This window comes from Stegodyphus dumicola, chromosome X1 (genome assembly GCF_044657685.1).
Source record: "Stegodyphus dumicola isolate Sdum_Otavi_A_Nest chromosome X1, ASM4465768v1".
Taxonomy (NCBI): domain Eukaryota; kingdom Metazoa; phylum Arthropoda; class Arachnida; order Araneae; family Eresidae; genus Stegodyphus; species Stegodyphus dumicola.
In genome coordinates this window covers 186,231,553-186,256,988 of record NC_140780.1, presented here as the reverse complement: position 1 = coordinate 186,256,988, position 25,436 = coordinate 186,231,553, and the positions used below count along the sequence as shown (strand labels likewise).

The window sequence follows — 25,436 nt, the reverse complement described above, 5'->3', positions numbered from 1 at the left end:
ATATTTGATGAATGATGATTATATTATATTTTTCCTAATACTCTAATATTGTTGACATTTATTTTTTGTGTTTTTATTCTTTATTATATTGTTAATAAATTGGTTAAGTTCAAAATCTTTTATTGTCTTCAATGTCTGCACAACATATCTCAGGGAGCTTTCATTGCTACTACTGCTGAATGTTTAATTTCTTTAAACTTTAAACCTTGCTTTAGCATCAAGGTGAAACAACGGGACAGAGATGCGAGTCTTCTCAGTTTCAAAGTTCTCCCGGCCAAAGCTCTTTGATCGTTTCTACTGAAACGAAAACTGTCTTACTAAGTACAGCTGTCGTTTACATTCGTGATACTGGAAATTGTACACGTCCCGTAGTAGCGGTTTTGGATTCCACTTCGCAAACAAACTTCATCATGCGCTAATGCATTGGGTTTACCAAAACAGAGAACTTATGCACCAATCTCTGGAATAAACGAAACAATCATAAACATAAAGTGCAAAATAAATGCTAAAATATCAAACAAAGAACACACATCTGAATGGAATTTGGATTTCTTCATTGTCCCCAAAATTACAGATATCACTCCTTCAAAACCCCTAATGATTTCAAATAATGTTATTCCAAAAAACATAAAATTGGCTGATCCTCAATTTTTTAAACCTAAAAAAATAGACTTGTTAATAGGTGCCAAACTATTTTTTGAAATTTTAGAGACGGGAGAAATTCGATCCGAAGATAACGGACTGCTTTTCCATGAAACAGTTTTCGGATACATTGTTTTAGGAGCATTAGAAACTAAAGGTATCGTATTACCAAAGCAATACTGTTATCTGACAACAAGTCTAGAGTCTTTAAATGAAACGATGAAACAATTTTGGGAGGTAGAAAGCATAGAAGATTATAAACCCCCGCCTAGTAAGGAACTGCAATACTGCGAAGAACATTATGCAAAAACCCATAGCAGAAAATTGGATGGACGTTATGTAGTAAAGATGCCTGTAAAAACTGATGAAGAAAATATAACTCTTGGAAGTTCTAAGGAAATTGCGTCAAAACACTTGGATAACTTATGGAATCGTTTGGAACGCCAACCACAAATGAAGAAGCTATATACTGAATTTATGAGAGAATACGAACAGCTAAATCACATGATGGAAATTGAAACTGAAACTGCCTATTACTTACCTCACCATGGGGTTTATAAACCGGAAAAGAGTAGCACTAAACTTCGGGTGGTTTTTAACGCTAGCTGTAAAACAACAAATGGACGTTCATTAAATGACATTTTACTAAAGGGTGGCACAATCCAAGATGATTTATTTTCAATTATGCTGTGTTTTAGAAAGCATGTATATGCATTTACTGCGGACATCGAAAAGATGTATCGCCAAATTGAAATCGATCCTTCTCAACTTGATCTCCAAAGAATTCTGTGGAAGATGGGCACAAATGAACTTAGCAAATGTTATGCGCTTAAGACTGTAATGTATGGAACCACGTGTGCTCCCTATTTGGCAACCAGAACCTTACATCAACTAGCTTATTATGAGGCAGAAAGCTTCCCTCTTGCGTCTTCTGTTACTTTAACTGACTTTTACATGGATGATATCCTCTCTGGAGGATCAGAACTAAGTCAAGTAAGAAAATTGTGCTCCGAGTTGACAATGATGTTACAACGAGGAAAGATGAATTTGCACAAATGGTGTTTTAATAAACCAGAACTCTATGCTGATATCTCTACGAAGCAGAATTATGCTTTTCCTTTCCAGGATGAAAAAAATACTGTCAAGGCTTTAGGTATCGAATGGAATACAACAAATGATTCCTTTTCCTATAAAGTCACCATCAGTTCCCGTCTTACTTATACGAAAAGGGAAATCTTATCAGATATCGTCCGCATACACGATCCTTTGGGCTTAATTGGCCCAGTAATCACAAGAGCTAAAACCTTTATGCAATTGTTATGGCTTATTAACATTGATTGGCATGAGCATCTTCCTGAACCTTTAGCTAAGAAATGGACACATTTTGTCTCTACACTTACCGAAATCGAGAAGCTTCGTATTTCTAGACGGGCTGTGAACCCGAATACTACAGTTGTGCTCCATGGTTTTGCTGACGCTTGTGAAACAGCATTTGGAGCGGTTCTGTACCTTCAATCAATATCTAATGAGCAGTGCTCTACTGAACTGTTGTGTAGTAAATCCAGAGTGTCACCATTAAAGAAAATCTCTGTACCGAGACTCAAACTGTGTGCGTGTCTCCTTCTAGCTCAACTGGTCAAGAAGGCTCTCTTCGCACTGAAATTAGATATCAGTATTCCTGTGGTCAGACTCAATGATCGCATTAGCCTGGATTGCCACATTGCCTCATTCACTCAAAACGTTTGTAGGCAATAGAGTAACAAAAATACAAAATCTTACGGAAAACTTTATTTGGAGACATGTTTCCTCAAAGGACAATCTGGCTGATTTAATTTCTCGAGGTCTGAATCCAGAAGAAATAGCATCAAATAACATGTGGTGGCACGGACCATCATTTCTATTTAAGGAAGTATGTGTACCTATGATTAAGACATTTGTGAGCCCTGCAGATGACCAATATTTCACTGAACTGCAAACTTCTGTGACTACGACATTAGCTATGTCCACAAGTAGTGATATGCTAAATGAACAGGACTAATAATTATAAGAAACTCATTAGAATTTTAAGTTTTATTTTTAGATTTATTTACAATGCCAGAAATTCCAAAAATAAACGTCAGGGTCCCCTGGATTTAGAAAAACACGTCGAAGCTCGAGATACCCTCATTCGAGATTCGCAGGTACAGTATTTCCCTGAAGAGCTCTCGGCTCTAAAAGAGGTCTACCAGTCTCCAACAAGAGTAAGTTAAAATCTCTTAATCCCTTCTTGGATAAGAAAGGTTTAATACGTATAGGAGGCCGTTTAAGTAGCTCTAACTTGAATTACAATCAAAAATATCCCATCATCCTCCCCCCAGACAGTAGATTCACAAAGCTCATAATGGAATACTTCCACAAAAGAGATTTACGTAGGGCCACAGTCTCTTTTACATAGTGTATGTCAACAGTTTTGGCCTATCAATGGCCACAACTTAGCCAGAAAGGTAGTTCATGAATGCCTAACTTGCTTTAAAATGCATCCCACTGCAGTGCCTCAATTAATGGGTAATCTTCCGTCTGAAAGAGTATCACCAAGCCCGCCATTTACCAATATGGGCATTGACCTTTGCGGTCCTTTTCAAATCAAATACAAGGGGCAGAGAAAGGGCATTTTGCAAAGGATTTATATTTGTATTTTTGTCTGTCTTGCTACTAAAGCTGTTCATTTCGAATTTCTGACAGACCTTACTTCTGAGTCTTTGATTGCTGGCTTAAAAAGATTTTTTGCCCGACGGGGTAAGAGTTCAGCAATTTTTTCAGACAATGCAATGAATTTTGTAGGTGCACGTTCTGAATTACAACGGTTGGAAAAGTTGGTAACACAATCAGAATTTGGAGTAGCTAGCTATTCAGCTTCAGAGGGCATTGTTTGGAAGTTTCTTCCACCTAGAGCCCCTAATTTTGGAGGTCTCTGGGAGGCCGGCGTTAAATCGTTTAAACACCATCTGAAACGAACTGTTGGTAATGTTAAGCTTACACTAGAAGAGTTTCTGACTGTTTCTATTCAAATAGAGGGAATTCTGAATTCACGTCTTTTAACTCCATTATCCTCTGAAGTTACAGATTATGAAGTCCTCACTCCTGGGCATTTTCTGATTGGACGCCCATTAAATGGCATGGCAGAACCTGATGTATTACATCTAAAAGAAAATAGACTGTCTCGTTGGCAAAAAACTACTAAGATGGTTCAGTCAATTTGGAAAAGGTGGCATCGAGACTACCTTAACCACTTGCAGCAGCACAATAAATGGCAGTTTGCCAAGACAAACGTAAACCCTGGCGCCCTTGCTTTACTCAAGGAAGATAATTTGCTTCCTTGTAAATGGGTTACATGTCGTATACAGGAAGTTATAACCGGACCTGATGGAAAGGTCAGAGTAGTTATAGTTAGAACTCCTACCGGCACATTCAAAAGGTGCATATCCAAAATATGTCTGCTACCTATTGAATAATAATACCTATGTTTAGTTGATGAACTTCATTAATGTAGAATCATATTATATTAGATAGTATCATTTTCTGTAACTGTATAAATGTTTATGCTATTTTTATTCTATTATATCCCAGAATTCACTATGTTGTAACGGATATTCTCATTTTAATAGTATTATATTATACTTTATTATGTTATAAGTCTTATGTTGTATTGAAATATAAATATTTCAACGCGGGGCGGGATGTTCCGTCCCATCCTATTGTTGTAACATTCATCTCACTAGATGGTGCTGCGACGTCCCCGCTTTTGACAGATAGAACTTCTGTAGACCGCCAAGAGAGCGGTTGTTCTTTTTGGGCACCTATGCCATCTCTTTGTAATAGCCATCAGCGCTAGCAAGAGCGTTCAGCTCTGATCCTTCAGGCCCCTGTGCCTTTCTATTGATTAATAAAACTTTATGATTGATTACAGTCCATTATTCTTTCGACGGATCTCACTCTCTAACAATGATCATTTCACCAATCATTGGATGAATAAGTTAGATAGATCCATTTTGCATACCATTTCCCTTGTCCCCTTTTTGTAAAATTTGCAGATCTTCACATATTTTTTGCAACTCATAATTTTTTGTTTTTCCATAAAAACTGCAGAAAACTGCCAGTAGTTCAGGGGAGGGCAGATATCTATGTATCTATGGCAGTTTTAGACCTTTCCCCATGGATGCATTAGTGTTTCCTAATAGCAGTGCTTTAAGTTATAGACTAATACAATACAAACCACCTGGATTCTTTATAGAAAACCTGTTCTATACATAAATATACAGGTTATATGATAAGGTTTCTTATTACACACAATTTGGGAACATTCCACAGTTATGTCAATAGGGATGTTGACATGTAAACTCTTGCTTAAATAACAAGAAGCTTAATTTGGAGCATGTTACTTTTAAATTGCTTTTTTAATTAACAATCAACAGCTTACTCTGGTTAGCATAAGTCTGCGTGCAACATTTCTTACTCAGACACAGTGGGTGAACTGAAAACCTTTTTTTAATTAATCTTTACCTTATACAGTTCATAACATTTTAAACTGCAAACTGGTAATACCTTGCATTTATCTCAGACACTCCAGTCCCTTAAAGACTTTATATTTCCTGAAATCACAGAAGTCAAATTCTCACAGCGCTGAATGAATAAATAAAATGGCACACGTATAAAAATTTCTCAATTACAATTTAACCTCCCTCATTCAATAATTACCTCACATAAAATAACTAATTTTTACAGGCCCTGCATTCATTTTTTTAAAGGTTTCACAATTTTGTCTATGTACGTTAGTCATTTGTTTAAATTAAATATCAGAATAATACAGTACATTTACTCAGAAATCCATTCTGCCTTAAATTTCTTACTCACATTTTCAAGTATCTAATGATGTATCACAACCTATAATAGCAACAAACACTCATATACAGGGAAGAAAATCTTAAATACTTACTATATTTTCTACAGCTTAATTTTTTTATAAACTTTTGTGCACTATGGAAGTTTCACACGCACAGCCATAGGCTAGGGCTTCTAGCGACCCCCTCTTATTTGCGGAGAATGGAAAAAAATTCTTAACATCAATTTGCCCCCCCTGGGTGCTGCACCCAGAGACAGATGTTTCTCCTTGCTCCCCCTAGCCATGCCAAAGTTTACACAACAGTTTAACAGTCACAACTGTCATAGTCATAAGGTGCAAAAGTCATTGGCTTTGTACATACCCATGGAACAAGATCTAAGCCATAGCCAAAACTTGCATGTGCCATGAATGTGCGGCAGCAAAATCACTGACCGAATGTCAGTTCATGTTCCTTTTCCTTGATTAGTCAATTCTTATAACAGGTAGGCATAAATTTGAATATTTACACCAGATAATTAAAAATGTTATAACAGTTTCCATGGCAATGGATCTGATTGCATAGCAATCAATTTTGGTCTACTCCAATTGTGACTATAAAGTCCTTGTGCAAATGCTCCCCAAAGAAGCCATATAATCATGAAACAATAAATATAGCAATTTAACTAATTTAATATAAATATAACTCGAAACACATATAATCTGGAACTTCTGCAGCATTTTAATTAGGAAAATGCAAACGTTTCTTTACGAACTGTTCATATTATTTCTAGAAATTATTTGATCAATGCTGTGCACCTAATCTTAATATTTGGACAGCATCCCTCAATGCAAGCGAACTTACCAATGAAAATTTAAAATTAGGCAGAAAAGCAACCTTAGTTTAGTGTAGATATTTTCAGGGAATATTTCAAATAAAAAAAAAAAAAAAAAAAAAAAAAAAAAAAAAACTTTTGGGGGGGGGGATCCTTAGGAAGTGGGACTTGTATCTTATACTTTTAAAATATAGTTAATGAAAATGAATATCAAACTAAAGTTACTTTTTTGCATAACTTTAAATAGCTGCCTAAAATAAAATGAAGATAAGGCGACTTCATACTTTACCTGTACAGGTGACATCTCTCGGTAACTTGAAAAATTTTATAATGCCTTTTAAACTTACCTGGCAATGTTACTTCAGTTTTTTTAAGAAAATTCTGTAATATTTTGATCTTATTAACCAAACTGTTCATCACAATAAAGAATGTATTTTCCATACTTTCATATACAAAAGAGTGGAACTGCAGCAATTTGATAATAATATCTGAATGATATCATTAACTGCAATCACATTAAGGAGCAACTACTGTATTTCTTTAATCAAGTATTAATTCTCAAGTACTTTATTGAAGTTATATAAATTTGTTTTCAATATTAACAATCACTGTTAATCTAATATTTCAAGCACTTTAATTAAACTTATTAACAATAATTTTCCAACTGATGGTCTCCTAATGTGAAACCAAAGCACAAACTATCAGATTAGAATGCTTTTTAAATAAGCTTTTATTTTTTTATATAGCTAAACAAATAATTTTAAAGTTAATTATACAAAAAACAGTTACTTTAAAAGGGAAAAAAGAATTCAAGATACAGAATTCACCTTTATTCCAAAAGTAAAGATTGTTATCACAAGCTTGGAAACAAGAGCTAATGACAATGTTGCCAATGATTCATATACTCCTCTGTTAGCCTCAGCCATCTCAACTGGATCATTTACCTTAGTGAAATTCCGATTATAATCACTGAAAATACATAATTTTAAAGTTAATAAATAACTACAACACATCATTAAAACAATGAGACAATATCTAAAAAAAATTCAGTAAGCATACCAATTACATTTTCTGAAAATTATCCCTTAATAAAAAAGTGCTTAATGTATACTCAAAGACTTTATGATCAGAGTAAAGGATAGAAAATGAAAGTACAGAGTTAACTAGGAAATCTGGTATCATATCCAGATTTCTTACCTGCTATATAAAATTAAATAAGGTAAGGAAGGAGAAAATAAAAAGCATTCTGAAACTTGAACTCAACCTTTAATTTAAACATACAGAATACATGACAAACTTAGTAATAAAATTTATAAAATCAAAAATAAGAAAAACAATCCAATGTATATTTAATTAGAACAAGCAATTATTTTGCTGATATTAAGTCTGCTTTCAAAGAATAAGGATCTTCAAAATTCTGAACTATTCCATGAAATATGTCTAATAAGCTCATGCATGCCAGTTCATATGCTGCAAAATATGCTCAAAATTAAATGTTATTCAAATGATTTACAATTAATGGTATTTAAACAATTCAGAATTTCACTCCTCATTTGTTCTTTTTCTATATGCTTTTAATGCACTTTGTAATTCACATCTGCATATAAGAACAGAAGTAATGATATTTTCAAAAATTAGTTTATAAACAACAGATTTCATATCAAGTAAAATAACGTACAATTAAAATTGGAAACTTACCATAGAGGTGACACATTGGCAATGCCACACTGACTGAATAACAGTTTGATCAAATCACTCATATTCATTCGAGTGTATTTGTTGGGAAAATTTATGACAGCACTGATAAGAGTTATCACAAGCACCTAGGAAAGAAAGAACGTTTTCATCATGGATACAAAACATACATGTTCCATTATGAAAAAGTTTCAAGACAAATTTAAAGTATAAAATTTGGGAGTGATTGCAACTTCATTCCAAAAATTATAAAAACTATAGTGGAACATCAAAATCCGGCATCTCAAACAATTCACAATATTAATACGGTACATACATACACTATTTCCAAACAATTTAATTATGAAGCAAAAAGTATATAAAATTTAATTCATGTTTCACTAAATCATTCCATAAAATTATTCACCTTTCTGGTTTCTGAACAAAAATTATTCCTAAGTCTAGCTTGCTTTAATGGGGAGGTTCAACAACTGGGAATTGCTACATATTAATTTTTCTTTGCTAAAGTTGCAGTAAGATTAGCATGACATTTTGTTGTAACAAATTACTTTTTACTTAATCCTTAAAGTGTAGCATGGAGCCTGAAGTATCATACTAAGTAGGTGATGGATATGAGGAACTTCAAGAACAGTGCATAGAATGTAAAGAATTTTAATTTATCCAGCTATTCATTAATTTTTTCTTAAATTCCTTAACAATAAGGCCTTCAGAGATATTTTCTGACTAAAAAATTTCCTACGTATTTTTGTTTAATGAGAATAAATACTTCATGGACTGCCAGCATCTAGCATTTCTTAAATTGTTGGCTGTGACCCCAAATGAAACGTTGCAAAATGCTATAAGGGTTGCAAAAATGTAATTCAGATACATAACATTAAGGAAACATTAGTCCCAATTCCTTCAATATAATTAATTATATTATATTTTTGGTACAGTGCAGTTTGAAAATTTTAATATTAGTCAAATTAAACTGTAAATTTTATTTACATGTTGAAAAATACCACTAAGCTCTAATCATAATGATATAATATTGCAGTTTCAGCATACAAGTTATTCCAGAATCAAAATATGCCATGAATGCACATATACTATCCCATGCCAGACAGGTGTTCACAGAATAAGGCTGGCACTGCTGCAACTGGTGTATTGGTAACACTTTTCCAGTATAGCAATTTGTTTTGGTTTCAGTGTGTACATCACAAAAACAATAGAATACTGACTTTTACTTGACTAAGGATGGCATTCCTTTAAATCATTATTAAAACAGATGCTATTTTATTCATGTTTTCAGGATCAAGTATTTTTTTACCAATAAATAAATAGCTGAACTTGAGTAATAAAGGTATTGACACAGATGATACTGCCACAAAATCTCAAGCAGGATCTAGTGATAAAAAAAAAGAAGCCTTTAGGATGTGAAAAAGAAAATATGATGACACACCCAATTTGGCTTTACTTTCACTGACAGTGATTTGCAAGAGCATTTTGGCTACGGAGAGTATGAAACCACCAAAATTAAAAAGGCATCTTGAATGCCAGCAACCTTTGTATGCCAGAAAACTAAAAGAACACTTTGACTGTTAAAAATCTTCAAATAAAGATAAACAATACTTTAAGAAATTTATGAGTGTTAGTCAAAAATATTTACTTGCATCATGCAAAGTTTCATATCTAACTGCTAAAATAAAAAGGTTACACACCACTAAAGAAAATCTTGCAGTACCTGCTGCAATTGAAATGGTATAAATATTTCACATATGCAAATAGGGTGGTGAAACTTGAAAATGTCCTGTGATTTCTCCAGAGACTGTAGAAGCAGAAAAATTGAACAATGCGCATCATGCTGCTGACAAAATCATAAACTTTATTAAAATCTGGGCCCTTCGCAGTAGCTCATTTTCAAATCTCCATAAACATGTGGACTCATAATACAAAGATTTATTATTACATGCATAAATAACATGGATGTCTAAGTCTGTGAAGTTTAAAATTATTTTTCATTAAAAGACAAAATTAAAGAAACGAAAATCTGATTTTCTTGCTTCTTTCAAAATGACATAAAGATTGGCTATAACGAAATAATCTTATTTCTTCAAGGAAATATAACAATATATTTACTTTGCATGATAAAACTAAAAGTTTTATTAAAAACATCAAAACTTAGATGAACAGGGTGGAAAATGATTCGTTCAAAATGTTTTTGACTATTAACGGTTTGACAACTAAAAAAATAATTGTAAAACTACTTGCAAAAGTCATAAATCAGTGATATCAAACTCACGATTTGTAAGCCATATGCGGTTTGATGAAGCAATTTTTTGCAACTTGCAAAGATATTTCAATTAAGTAATTTGTTACACAGATTTCAGGAGTTCAGTTATTTGAACTTTAAATTTATACTGTTCTCATTTCCGCTAAAAGCGATCATGAATAACACACCAGAAAATCCCTAAATAGAACTAATTAATTTTAAATTAGATATAAATCTTATTTAAAAATACAGATTTATGAACTTTTACTTGCACTTGTCCAAAAAATAAATAAGCCCAGTTATAAATTTTTACACTAACAACAAGCGCTTTTTTTGGGGAATACATTTATATGTGAACAGATTTTTTTCACAGTGAATTATAAATAACAAAAGAAACTGATTGCTCAATGAGCATCTAGAATATCTGATGAAGGTAATTCCATTCCAGGGCCACAAATTTTATCAGAACTGAAATGCCCTCAAGTGTCAAGCTGCTGTAATAAGAAATAAAGAAGTTTATAATTATTTATATGCAAATGCGTATTTCTAATTATGCATCGAAGAAAAATTTAATCAGAGGAGACTACATTGTTTTCTCACATTTGAGAAAATTTTCTCTGAAGACTTAAAAAACTTTCATAATTTGTTCATTTTTAATTTAAGGTTATTTACTTAGTGATTAATTTGGCCTGTTAGAATTATTTGAAAGAAATGTCAGTTTGAAAATTTGATATTCAGCTGTCAATATAATTGAATTACTAAGTATAACCAACAAAAATGTCTTACAGGTATCAATCAAACTTTAGATTTCACATTAGAAATAGATATAAACTTGAATTTTCTCTTTTGTGATATTATTATTATTGTTTATGTATGTTAATAAAGATTTAATAAGTGACATTTAAAATTTACTTAGATTGTTTTAAATTTTGTTAATAACATTTTTCACTCCATTAAAAAAAAATTCTGCCCCATCAGCTGTTCTCAGATTGTGCATTTGAGGCAACAGTTATGTATGAATCACTTAAACCCCTTGATGTGCAGTGGTCGTGCAATGAAACCACCAAATTTTTGAATTGTTTTGCAGAAAGACCAATTGATTACTTATCTTTTAACTCTTAATAACAAAAAATTACTGCAGATTTGTATATTTTTTAGGTCTTAGTACTTAAAATTAGATACCTTTTAAAACTTGTTTCCAATGAGATAACATTCTTTTTTAATATAAACAACTTTAAATTTCAAAAGTTACTCATTGCACATCATCATTTCTATCATAAACAATAAAAATATAGTAATAATTTAACTGCATATACGTTGTGTATTTTTTAAGTAAGGGTCATTTTGTTGTATACTTTAATAGGTGGCATGTGTGCTGCAATGAGTGCTTGCATCATGTCCTGGCATCCCTTTTAAACAACTGTTCTCAGTTGCAGCTGGGTAGGTAACCTGTACGGTCTGTTCTGTGTCTTTAAACTGTTCAAGATTATTGAATCATCCACCCCATGCACGGTATGATCAGTGACACATTTTTTATCGGCAGGCAACCTGTCTGCTGCAGGCATACACCAGCAGATTTGTGAAGTTTATGGTGCTACAGTGATGAGTGAAGAGAAAGTGCGTAAGTGGGTCAGAGACTTTAAAGCTGGCCACAGATGATTCCCACTCTTGTTGCCTATCTGTGATCACAAACAATATGGTGGCTTCAGCTGAAGAAAAAAATTCTTGAGAACAGATGCTTCGCCACAAGCACTGTTTCAAATGAATTTCCTGAAGTGTCTAATTCAGTGCTGTAGAAGATTGTTTCTGAAAAGTTAAGGTTTAAGAAACTGTGCTCATGTTGAGTCCCTGAACTCCTACCAGAGAATCACAGAAACAAAAGATTAGAGTGTTCACTGATTTTTTTTTACTCATTATAACAAAGAATGTGATGCTATGTTGAGTCAGGTCGTAACATGAGAAGAAATGTGGCTTTCAAATATCACGCCTGAATAGACACAACAGTACATAGAGTGGAGACACACACACTCTCCTGTAAGGGTCAAGGCCAAACAGAGTCTGTTCCTCTGCAAGATTATGGCATCCGTGTTCTGGTATAGGCATGGTGTTTTGTTGGCCAACTTCATGAAAAGCGTAAGCACTAAAAATATGATAGCTTATGTTCAAATCCTGCAAAAGCTACGCAGATGCCACATGCTGACAGAGGGAATTTTGCTACTCTGTCACAATGCAAAGCCTCACACTGCAGCTCAGATCTTGGACTCTTTTGGTTGGGAAGTTTTGGACTACACCCCCTTGCAACTCGGTCCTTCCGCTGAATGTTTTCCATCTTTCCTTCTATCTCAAACATCATTTTGGCAGCAACCACTACAATGATGACAAAGATCTGGAAACGGCCCTGTCCTCTTGTTTATCGGAGGCAACAAGTTCCTATGAAGACGGTATTCAAAATATAGTTCTAAGGTATGGTTAGTGTTTAAACAAACTTGGCAACTATGTTGAAAAATAGAGAAACACATGCAGAATCTCAAAATAAATTTGGTTTTTGAAAATTTTCTTTCATTTGGTTTTTATTTTCAAATGGCCCTTACTTAAAAAACACCTCTCGTATAAACAACCTGTATATATTTATGGCATTTGTTTTGTCGTTTCAGGGCACGAACAATGACTCACTATAGCATTGTGTCACAATGCTCTAGCAGAGGCTCAGTGGTCGTGTCCTGAAACCACTGCTCTTGACAGTTTATTTTTACCTGGAAATAGCTAAGGGGCTCTGAAACCACAGTGTTATTTTATTACTAAACAATGCATACACCTGCCCAGTGAAAATGTCTTTTATTTCCAAATTTTTTTCGAGCTAAATGCACTTGCTTCTTTTGCTTAGTGATTTTATAAATTATTTCGTGCAATTTAAATATAATGTTGATATATTTTGCTATAATTAAAAATAGAAATGAATAAAAGTTTTACTTAATTTAAAATATTTTATAAATGTTTTGGGACAAAATACGAATGGAAACAAAGGTTCATACCAAAGCCAAAAAGACAAAGCCCCCCCACCTTATTAATAAAAAACCCCACAAACTTCATGTGCCACTCGAAAAGAGACTAAAGAATGCTCGACCTATGCCAGTAAAATGCAAATCACTGTGGTGTACATTTTTGTAGCATAACGGGGAAATTTCATAAGACACATGTACAAAATGTGCATGTACCAAAAAGAAAAAACATGTCTTGAACAGTTTCACAAAATCTTTGTCCCTTGACATTTAAAAAAAATTGCTGACCTTTTTTTAATCCTTTCCTTATCGAGATTTTTTTTTTATCCATTTATCCAAAAGTCTTTATTACGTATGTTCTTATGTTTTCACTGCTATAGAAAATTTATATAAATGTTTATTTTTCCCCCTGACAATTTACTTTGTAAAATAACGTAATAAATTTACATATAATACAATTCTTAAATACATTTTTTTTTTCAATTTGCAAATTTCATCGTTTATTGGAAATGTGCATAGTAAGATGTAAGTTCCCCCCCCTCATTACCTCAGTAAGTTTCAAAGTCCTAGATGTGCACTAGTTCCACAGTGCCGCCACCACCCACTGATCAATGGGCAAGAGTAGATTTTTTTTAACCCTCCAAGCATTACGGGTTTAGCCCTGAAATTTTGAAGTTCCTCAAAATGTCATGAATGAGTGGTATTTTCTTGATTTTAATTAAAAAATGACTGTCTCATTTTTTTACCTTGATTCCTTTTCTTCCAATATACATCCAAACCGAAATCAGATACACTAAAAGCTAGCCGAAATTTTCATGCATAACAAATATAGAAGGCAGCCTTCTATACGGAATTTTCTGGCCGTAACTCTGAGAGGGTTAATTCATATATTATTTGTTTCTAGGCTCCTAGTATTTAATTTCTAAAGTTTTTTTAATTAAAACATAAAAAAATAATATCGCACACATCAAAAGGTTAACAGCTCTAGAAACACAGCTTTTCAAATATGTTATATCGAATTTTGAATTCAAAAGCTTATCATGGATTAAAAAATAATTTTTGATTGATATTAAGACTAATTTACCAGTCATACAATGTCCAACAGGAATTTGTTGAGTAGAGTTTTTGATTCAAAATTTGAGTTTTACAAAAACTCTTGACTGAATTCTGGATCAAAGTTAGAATAAAACTTCCCATAATTTCTGTAACGGCATTAAATGCTTTGCCACTCAGTGCTACATACTTACACGAAATGACTTTTCCAGCTTTAAGGCTTATTAAATTTAAAAAACATACAATTGTGAAAAAAATCATGCAGCAGTGTCTAATACTGCACCAAAGTTTAAGTTCTTACGCCGAAAAAAAACAAGCACATGTGTCTCATTATTTTATTCTGTGATTTTCTTTCATTAATTTTTATATACTTGAAAGAAAATCTAAACCTACTTCTTTTCATATGCATACAGAAATAAATTATATATGGGAAAATATTTATTTTTTTACCTTTATTTGATACTTAATATTCAGGACCACAAAAAAGATTTTGGATGATAAAAAGGGCTAATTTATAATAATATCACACATATAATTAAATTCACTTTGAACACTGAATCTATGAAAACTAGTTTAAAAAATTTAATCAGTTTTGTTGGTGCAGGAGAAGTATTTCTGTTTTCTATCTTTCCTCAGCCTGAATACTTCAGCCTAAATGTTTAGAATATCAGTTTTTACTACTGCTGTAGCAGGAGAGGAGTTTACAAGTCTTAGATTTATGTAATCTCAGAATAAATTACAATCTTTAAACAAAATTTTTAAGACAAAATTTAAGAAAAACAATGAGACTGCGTTCCAAAATTTACATTTTTCCAACATCCCGACTTGGACATAATACACTTGGATCACTACCTACACTTGGATCATAATTTCCCTTGAAAATTTAATATTGTCTATGTATCTTTGCAGCTGTAAAGCTTTAGAATTAACATTTATCACAAATTCCACACACATGCACAAAAACTATTTTTCTGCTATGCTATGAAATAAATAATAAACATGATTTCTTAGCAAGCAACAAAAATATATGGGATATTTTTTCCATTTCCAATTTCTAATGAAGGTACACCAAAAATAAAGTAAGTCATAAGAGTTACAGTTAAACTATCAAAAGAATAATATTAACTTAACAATATGCCAGTGTATATAAAGATTAAATGAATAAATAATTTAAAACTTTTTTTTTTTTATTTTTTATTTTTTTGGTTGCTGTTCTTAAAACCTACCACAAATTAAAACACAAAACACATATAAACTAAATATTCTAACAAGAAATGCTCTTCATTACTTCAGCACATAAAACATGTAACACTTTTAAAAAGATTTTCTTCTTCCTAGCAAAGCAATAAAAATCACTAGTATCTAACTTTCAAGAGTAAAATTTAGATTTACTTTTGAGAAAAAAAAAGTTTGAGCAAAAGGTTTCTTTGCAATTTATGAATAAATAGTGTTGAACCCATCAACAGAATAAAGTGCAATGGACTAATTATGGACTAATTATGGACAATGGACAATGCACTAGGATTCCTGACTTTGGGGAAACACATGGTTATATATGGGATACATGGTTATATAACTTTCTTGTACTTCATGTTACAAAATCGGAAAATAAAAAAATAAAAATCAATGAATATAATAGCCCATTTAATGAGAGAAAAAAAATGCAAGATGAAATACTACTGCTCACAACTTTAGCTCAGCCACATCATAAGAATAAAAATTAATCAGAGATGGAAGACAAAGCAAGTAAATATGTTACACATAAAATTTCATCTTCACATGGGATGTAGCACAAAACAGGTTTATTAATTTGTTTAAGAAAGCGTACCTCTGAAATAGGATACTGCCCAAGCTTTGATTCTTTCCGAAATTTGCACCATCTGATATTTCCTTTAATGAATATTGAACCAACAATACCCTGTATTGAAAAACACAAGTTTAATTATAAAATATTTAGATGTACATATATGACTAAGTATACTTATAGGCTCGAAAATTCCAAAATGTAACAGCAATAAAGCTGCTAAAAATTTTTTACTGATAGATTACTAAAATAAGTTAACACTTTAGATAATCATATTAATAATAATAAAAATGTTAACAGCTGAAAGCTTTCTGAAACTGTAAAGAATGTTGAGTGTAACAAAATTTTATTCAGAGCCGTTCATCAGTACATCTTTAACACTTTTTGTCTGTACATCATATGGGCAACCCTTTTATGTAAAGACGGATTTGCCTGTCTGTGGTATGGGCATCTCATTTCTGAAGTTTCAGTTTTTTAGTATTATCCCAGATCATTTACTTTAGTTTATTTTTTCTATTTGTTGAACTGATGACAATTTAAGCTGTCAGATTTTTCTACAGGCGTTCGATATACAACAGATTTCAGATGGTTCCAGAAGAAGAAATCCAAGGGACTAAGGGCCAAGGAGTGTGGAGGCCAAACACAGGTGCAACGTGTCCAATCCACCTTCTGGGATCTGTAGCATCGAGGTGGTTTTGTACCACAATTGCAAAATGTGTTTGTGCACCAGTGCAAACCACATGTTTTTGTATGTGGTGGCTGACATTCTATACACCAAATCCAGGAGGACGATTGTAAAAAACAAGATAATTTGTGCCATTGAGGCATTCAGACATAAGGTATGGTCCCAATAGATGATCTCTGAGAATGCCTGCCCAGATGTTAATACAAAACTTGTGTGCACATTCAATGGTATAGCACTGTGGAAATTTTTGGACGATCATACATGCACACAGTGCATTTGACCACACCTTCTCTCATCAAGCAGGCTTCATCTGAGAATAAAACAGTGGCGGGAAACTGAGAATCATTCTGTGTGGCATCAAGCATCTAGCATATAAGCTCTAACTGAATGGAGAGGTCGACATTGCCTAGGAGTTGGAACTTCCACATTTTGTGCATGTTTTCTGCACGCAGAACCTTCCTTACCCTTTTACGAGAAAGACTCAGTTCAGGTGCAGATTGTATACTGGTCAATGAGGAACCGATTGTATACTGGTCAATTACAAAGTATATGAATTACAAAATACTGATACATGTATTTGAAAGATTTTCTACACAAAGAATGGTACAATGTAACCAAGTATTATTTTTCATTTGTGCGATTCCACTCCACATCAAGTTCAGGGAGGTTTATTGAGCGTAATGCCACACTAAGAACTTCCTTGTAAATATCATCACCATTACTTTGATAACTACCTGTATATCAAAAGTCAAACATGTCATTTGTCCCTAATTTAGACTGACACTTTCAGCAGAATTCAAATGCAGTTTTTTTGGGGGGGATACTGAAAAGAATTGAAATGTTTGCTAATAAATTTAATGCTTGTCTGAATTTAGATACAAATTTATTTATACCAGAGAAATTAAAAATAAATAAATACATGAAATTGCAAATACAAATTCATTACTTTACCCCTAATATTCCCAGGAGAACAAAAGGAACAAGTTCAAAGAAAATCCATGGTCGAGTTTTTTCAACATAAAACATCACTAGATGATCATTTCCAAAGGGATTGATGGACCTGAGGACAAATGCTGCAACTAATGCACAAAAGAAGGAACGCCACAGGGTCTTTAAAGGAAAGTAATAACTAACCTAAGAGGGGAAAAATATGAATTCAGTGCAAATCAGGAAATCAAATTCTTTGCTTAGAATGAAATTACCAGAGTTTTCAAATACATGAATTTATGTCACAGGAATTATCACATACAATAAACATAAATTTACATTAAAATGTATTACTATTTAGCTATTATAATGCAATTTTTATACAAAATTTCCAAAATATGAAATGTCTGCAATCATATGCAAAAATGTATTGTTAACAGAATGAGGAAATGAATATACACTTACTTCTTCTAAACTAAAAAGAACACCACCAATAGGTGCACCAAATGCAACAGAAACACCAGCAGCTGATGCAGCTGAAAGTATCTGAATAAGTGAAAGATATTTATAAATTTCTCATCAAACGTATTACAACCAATACTAAAAAAAATATATTTTTTACATAAAAAACATGCCTTCACAGAAAATGATTCATTTTGAAAAGAAGAAATTGTTAAAATGAAAGCTAAAACTTTTATAATTATGCCTCCTTTTATCTTAACTTTGCATTAAAAATTTCTGTGAATCCCAATGTTATTCATACTACTGACCACCAGTAAAGTTAAAAAATTATCTGGACACTAATGAATGGCCATAATCATGAAATACATTAGTTGTGCTATAAGATTAAATCACATTATCAGTTTCCGAGAAAATCCATAAACTGATTTTATAACAGCAAAATGAGTAACTAATTTTTAAGGAAAATTTTATAATTTACAGATTTGTACAAAAGTTAATGTTAAATTAGTAGACCTAAAATTTATGTTTTGGTAATTTTAAATAAATGTCTAAAACTTAAACAAAACAGTGTATGATACAGTCATACACAAAAATAGGGTCAGAAAGAAAAAATAGAAGAAAAGAAAAATTTCTTAAACTAACCAACAGAGTGATACTTGAAACGAACTGCAATTTCAAGTGACTTTGAAGTTGTAAATGTACAGAAAGATGACTCATGTTTTATTTTAAAACTAAAAAAGAGAGTAATGAAGTGAGGTTGCATATGAAATTTGATTCAATTGTTTTAAAAAATGTCTTAAATATTGTCATCTATCCATTTCTATTACACTTTCATATCAAATTAAGTTATATACTTAATTCTTAGAAGTTATGCTATAAACTTGTTATACAATATTTGAAAGCTCTAACAAGAATATACTTCTCCATTCTGCTTATGGGAATCTCATTTTCACAATCTTAATATATTCAAATTCCCAATGATATGCAGTACTCTCACTAAAGTTACACAAAGACAGCCTTTTTTTTCTATAAAAACCTTGATGTAAACATTATTGTCAATGAAAATGACGAATTCTGTGATAATACAAAACACAGAATGGAAATAGCAAATTACATATAATGTTCTATTTCTTATTATATTTGATCTGTAACTTATTGTACATACAGTTACGAATACACAAACTGCTAAAATTATAGATGGTGTAAAACAAATATTCACCTTCACAAAAGCTTATTGGAAGGAGAAATTATCCCCCTCCCCATAAATCAAAACATTTTGAAAGTACTGTACCATCACCAATAAACAGCATTAAATGCAAGAAAAAATATAAATTCAATTAAAATATGTGTACAGCCCTTTTTTTCAGCTATGTGGTTTACTTTCACTTTTATTTGGATTTACTTAAAATATGCATTAAAATTCCACTACTCTAACCTTATCTGAGAAACATCTTATTTTTAACAGTGACATATATAAAAACTGAAATATTATCTAACAGATGTTACAGGATCACTTTTATAGTACAAATACAAACAATAAAATACTGATCACTTCATTGCTTTCATTACTGAAACCGATGAAAAACACTATGGCATATCAATAGGAAAGGATTTAGTGAACACAGCATCTATGAAGTTCAAGATCTTCCAACATGTTCAGTAGGAATGAGTAAATTTAAAACAGAAGAAGGGGAGGAACTCAAAATAAAAAGTAACTTTTAGCAAAATCTGTAAAAGAATGAAGAAATGTTATTTCAGAAATGAAGAAATTTAAGTTATGGTGTAAAACAATCTTAACAATACCACAGATTAATTTAAAGATCAAGTCTTTCAAGAACATTAAAAAGAAATATGCTGAATGTACAGTCTTTGTAGCGAGTCCTGGTTGGCTTGTGGTAAACTAATCATTGTTCACAAATGTACCTAACCTTCTAACATAATGATTTAACTCTAAACAGGCCACTGAAATTACAGGCTGTTAACTTATGATTCTTTGTAGATACCAGTTATGTCTAAAAGTTGATTTCCAGTATATATATAACACACATGAGGGGAGGAGGAGGAAAACTCTACAAATGCAGATTTTTATATAGCAATTTAATACTTTACAAGCATGCAACTTTATAAATGGCACACATATTTAACATATTGAGTGCCATTTGTATTTAATATATACAACATATATTAGCTTATCAGGTTACTTGCATCAGACTGGATACTGTAATATGCACTCAGATTCAGCTGTATGTATTCTAAGAAATACGTTCTATGTATAATTTTTAATGATACAAAACACTCTGGTAGGCAAAACAGAATTTTTTCTACGTGGACCTATAAGTTTCCAAATGAATACAAAATAATTATGGTATAAAAAACAGATATATTACATGTTAAAAATATCATAGTGTTCAATGTGTTTATTTATAAAATTATGAAAGCATTAACATTCTTATACTAACCTCCCTTTTTTTGGCTTCATTTTTCCCATATTTTGGGAAAAGATATGAAAAAATGTTACCTATGCAACAGGCAACATGAACAAGTGGACCTTCCTTGCCTAAACTGAGACCAGCAGCTACAGCAAGCATCATACAAACTGATTTAATAGTAAGTGTCCACTTTCCTAGGTATCCCCTAATGATAAAACCACTCAGAATGGTTTTGATCTGAAAAGAGGAAATTATTTAATATTTAATGTTTATTTTTTAAATAATGTGAAACATTTACAGGCTGGGGGGGGGGAAGAGAAAAACATTAGCCCTCAGCTCCAATACCAGAAATAATACTAATTCAAATGCAGACAGTATTTAATTAGGAAATAAAAATTGCCATGTTTACTCACATAATTTTTGCCTATTTTTTCTTTCAGCATATGGTTTAGAAACATCTGATTTATAGTAACAATGCTAAATGTATGCACAAAACTTACACAAAATACTTATGTACATTTTTATTCAAACAAGTATTTTAAGCAAGTAAAAAGAATAGTATTGAAATTATTATGTCCTGCATAGAAAAAAAAAATAATAGTGCATCTTAATGTGCCTTTTTAATATGTTTTTATCAATTAAAATATCTCTTCAAAAAAAAATATACACACCATAATTTTTCTCTCCTGGATTTCAAACATTCAAATTAGTAGAAAAAGGGAGTACACGAGTACATATGGCAATAAACGAAACATCTACTGTCCCCCAACAAAAACATTTTTAGTAACATTTATTCATAATCAATTCTTATAAATATCATTATGGAAAAGCTCAGTTGCCAGAGCATACTCTTGCGACACTTGTTACAGAATGTATACAAGTCACTATATCATCATCAATAAAAATAATGAAAATTAATAAATAAAAATTAAAATAAAGATTCAAAGCAATCATTCACAGGACTAATTGAAATAAAGTAGACTGATATGAAGAGCGCATAAAAATTCAAAGCAATCATTCACAGGACTGATTGAAATAAAGTAGATTCATATGAAGTGTAATTAAAACAAAATGCAGAATGAGCGAATGGTAAAAATCTTCACTGATGAGAAACTTCAGCAAAACATGATACAACAACGTCTGAATTTGTTTGCTTTCCTTTACATAATAATTCATTTCTCAATGATTTTACACAGGGTAAGTCAAAAGAATGTCCAATTTCATAGGTGCACTAGGCAAAATGTAATATATGCAGTCATTGAATATGTATACACATGCAAATGTGATATAAGCAAGTTTTGAATGTACTCCTTACAAATGTATTTCATAGTATACTTAACAATATTTTACCATTTGTCTGTCTGATCACAAGAATGTATCTTGTCAGCTTTTGAATCGAATATGGAAGAATTACAAGTGTATGGGAAGGAAAAGACTACAAATTCAAGACAAGGCCATTTTTTATCAAGTATATAAAAGGTGCACATACTCTTTGAAATTGCAAATGCAATTAACATATAGTTCTTATAGAACACAGAACATGGGAAACGTTTCTTCCAATTTCAAAGTAACGACAGCTCCTCACTTACATTCCATTTTAGTTCAATTCTAACTTGCACTACACAGATTCTCTCTTCCAATGCTAAAAACACGTACATGATGAGAACTGACTCATATGTGAGCAACTAATCAAAAATTGTGTAGCCATTGTAAAATAAAGGAGGAAAAGCAGAGTTGCTGGAATTGCAAAAATAGCTATGAAAAGAGGTGACTCAAATCCATGTCAAATGTCATGTGTGCAAAGGAGAGGACTTCATTCATTAAGCTAGATGAGATGTGGTCAAATCAAATCAGCAACAAATGAAAGAAGTTGTGTTGTTATGTGAATCGACAGTTCATCTGAATTACAACAATGTGAAGACTACAGTGATTCTCAAGTACAGCTGTGATGTTTTTATTCTATTGCATACTGTACCCCAAAACCAGACCATAAATAAGCAGTATTTAAGGAAATTAAGCCCATACTTGCCAACCTATGACACTCAAAAATCAGGAGATTTTTTTAAGAAATCAGGAGATTTTTCACAATGTTAAAAAGACTTTTTAAATGATAAAAATATAGTTTTTAATAATGAATGAACTTTAAGTAGTAACTAATTCTTAAATGCAAGCAACACAAAAATACCTTACACATAAAAAATTTTTACTACACGCATCGTTTAAGAAAAGAAAAAAAAAAAAAAAAAAAAAAAAAAGACACTTTAATCAGTTTTTGTACAAATGTTATAAACAGTCGCAGATTTTGCTTTCTTTAAGAAAGAAACTTCATCATTGTGTTCACAGCAATTGCCACGTAGGCCTGCTTTCGCTAATAACAGTTTTTCTAATTTGCCATCTCTAATATTAGATCTAAATTTAGTCCTCGTTTTCACAACAACACTGAGGATCCTCTCACACTTTGCATTACTATAGGGAACTGTCAAGATGGCCAACACAATTCTAGACAGTTCACTATATTTTAAAATTCCATCAGCACCTTTCAGTTTTGCAATTAAACTCCACTGGGTGTCAATCGTAGCTGATTTTATAACTTCATCCAAGTTTTCTAATTGTAAACTGCTGTTATGCAGTTTACAATTAGAACTGTTTCAATTTTTCCTTCCTTTTAGAACTCCTTTCAAGATAATAATAAATATCAACAATGTGTTCATCCACATTTATTGGTAAAGAAGTTGCCCCTTTTTCAGCTGCTAAATTTAAGAGGTGACAGGTGCACCTCATAATCTGAATTTTCCTTTCTTAAGATGCCTGCAACACCAGCCTTCCAAGCCTACCAATACTGGTGCATTATCGGCACCAAGTGCTAAGCAATTATCCAGAGTGCCTGCAGTTTTCTTTTAAAGTTTTAATAATTAACTGTGCTATATTAAAGCCTGTCAAATGTCCTTCTAAAGTGGGAACATAAAGTAAACTGCACTCAATTTCTGAAGACTCTGGATCAAAAAAAGAAACAACAATTGGATACAGTTTTGAATCGGTATTATTGCTTCCATCAGTAGAGAGGCAGACCGGAGCTGGGTTGATCTTTACAATATGGTAACTGGTAGTTTGGCGACATTTTGGAGGCGATAAAGGTTACTACCTGGGACTTTGGTAATAATGTGAGCAGTACTCAGTTCCGATTATGCATTATTTTGTGTGGGGGAAATGAGAGATCATGGGATGTGTCATGTGATAGTAATGGACGAATTACGGTTCTTTAATCGGAAAAGGGGGGAATTTGGACAAGTATCTGTGCATGTATATTATTTTGTATTAAGCTTCATTGTGTGTTGTGTGAAGTAGGGTCGAATAATTTTGGGATTGTATGGCGCTGTCTAAAGTGAATTCGAAATTTTTAATACGTTTGTGTGATAATTCAAAAGAATTGGTTGAATGGTGCATGAGTGTAGGTTTAATTGCAGATAAGTATGAATGTCCAAAATGTGGGAATGAAATGAGATTGTGTGAAAGGAAGGATATTACTGATAAGTTTGAATGGCGGTGCAAGAAATCTGGTGAAAATGCACATTTTGTGAAACGGAGTATAAGGAAGGGTATGTGGTTTGCTGAAAGTCGTTTGAGTATAGGTGAGATTTTATTGATTTCTTATCATTGGGTGAATAGATTGCCAGTTGACTATTGGATTTCGGATTTAGAAATTAGTAGTAGGACTGCAGCTGATTGGAATTCTTTTTGTAGGGAAGTGTGCGTGGAATTTTGCGAAAATGATATGGGTTATGCTTGGTGGTATGAATGTGATTGTGGAAATTGATGAGAGTAAGTTTGGGAAGCGGAAGTATGAGAGAGGTAGAAGAGTGGAAGGAAAATGGGTGTTTGGTGGGATTGAAAGGGGTAGTAATAAATGTTTTTTTAAGGTTGTGCGAGATAGAAGTAAAGATTGTTTATTGAGTTTTATAAAACAATATATTTTACCGGGTACTATAATTATTTCAGATTGTTGGAAATCATATCAATGTTTGGAAGATGAAGGGTTTAAGCATCTTGCTGTAAACCATAAGTATTATTTTAAAGATCCGGAAAGTGGTGCGCATACCAACACAATAGAGGGCACCTGGAGTGGTATAAAAAGCGCCATTCCTAGGCATTGCGACAAGGAGAATTTTGCTTTTTATTTAGCGGAGGAAGTTTGGAGGAAAAATTCAGAAAAAAAATCGTTCAGTAATTTTATTCAATCCATAATAAAAGTGTATCCACCATGTAAGGAAGATTCGAAAGAAGATTAGGTTAGTTAGACTTTGTTAAGAATGTGAGTAGTATTCAGTTCTGATTACGCATTATTTTGTGTGAGGGAAATGAGAGATCATGGGATATGTCATGTGATATTAATGGACGAATTACTGTTCTTTAATCGGGAAAAATCTGGGAATTTTGTATTTGGCTTTATTCTGTGTTGTGTGAAATAGTGTTTGTGAATTTTTGGATCCCATGGCCGTAAGTAAAGTGAATTTGAAATGGGTATTTAGTGGTATTGAAAAGGATAGTAAGAAATGTTTTTTAAGGTTGTGCGAGAGAGAAATAAAGATGTTTTATTATGTTATTTATTTTACCTGGTATCTTGATTTGAAAGATAAGTATGATTTTAAAGATTCTGAAACAGAAGGAAGAAAAGTGTATCCGCCACGTAATCAAGATTCTGAAGAAGATTATGTAAGTTAGTATTTTTAATTATTTTTATGCATTTTTGTAAATGTAAGGTGGAAAGGAACTTGGTATTATTGGGAAAATTGTTATTAGC

The 25,436-nt window shown here is 32.3% G+C and overlaps 1 protein-coding gene across 4 annotated transcripts in view; it reads right to left on the bottom strand.

Moving 5' to 3' along the window:
• Positions 1 to 25,436, bottom strand: part of ClC-c (chloride channel protein 3) — a 232,470-nt gene that overhangs the window by 67,965 nt on the left and 139,069 nt on the right. For all 4 annotated transcript variants that reach the window (XM_035355011.2, XM_035355013.2, XM_035355012.2 and 1 more), the window contains 6 exons: positions 20,669 to 20,875; positions 18,213 to 18,293; positions 17,772 to 17,954; positions 16,160 to 16,249; positions 8,032 to 8,156; positions 7,161 to 7,302 (listed from right to left, as the gene is read on the bottom strand). In XM_035355011.2, coding sequence (XP_035210902.1) covers positions 7,161 to 7,302; positions 8,032 to 8,156; positions 16,160 to 16,249; positions 17,772 to 17,954; positions 18,213 to 18,293; positions 20,669 to 20,875 — 828 coding nt within the window. The remainder of the gene's footprint in view (positions 1 to 7,160; positions 7,303 to 8,031; positions 8,157 to 16,159; positions 16,250 to 17,771; positions 17,955 to 18,212; positions 18,294 to 20,668; positions 20,876 to 25,436) is intronic.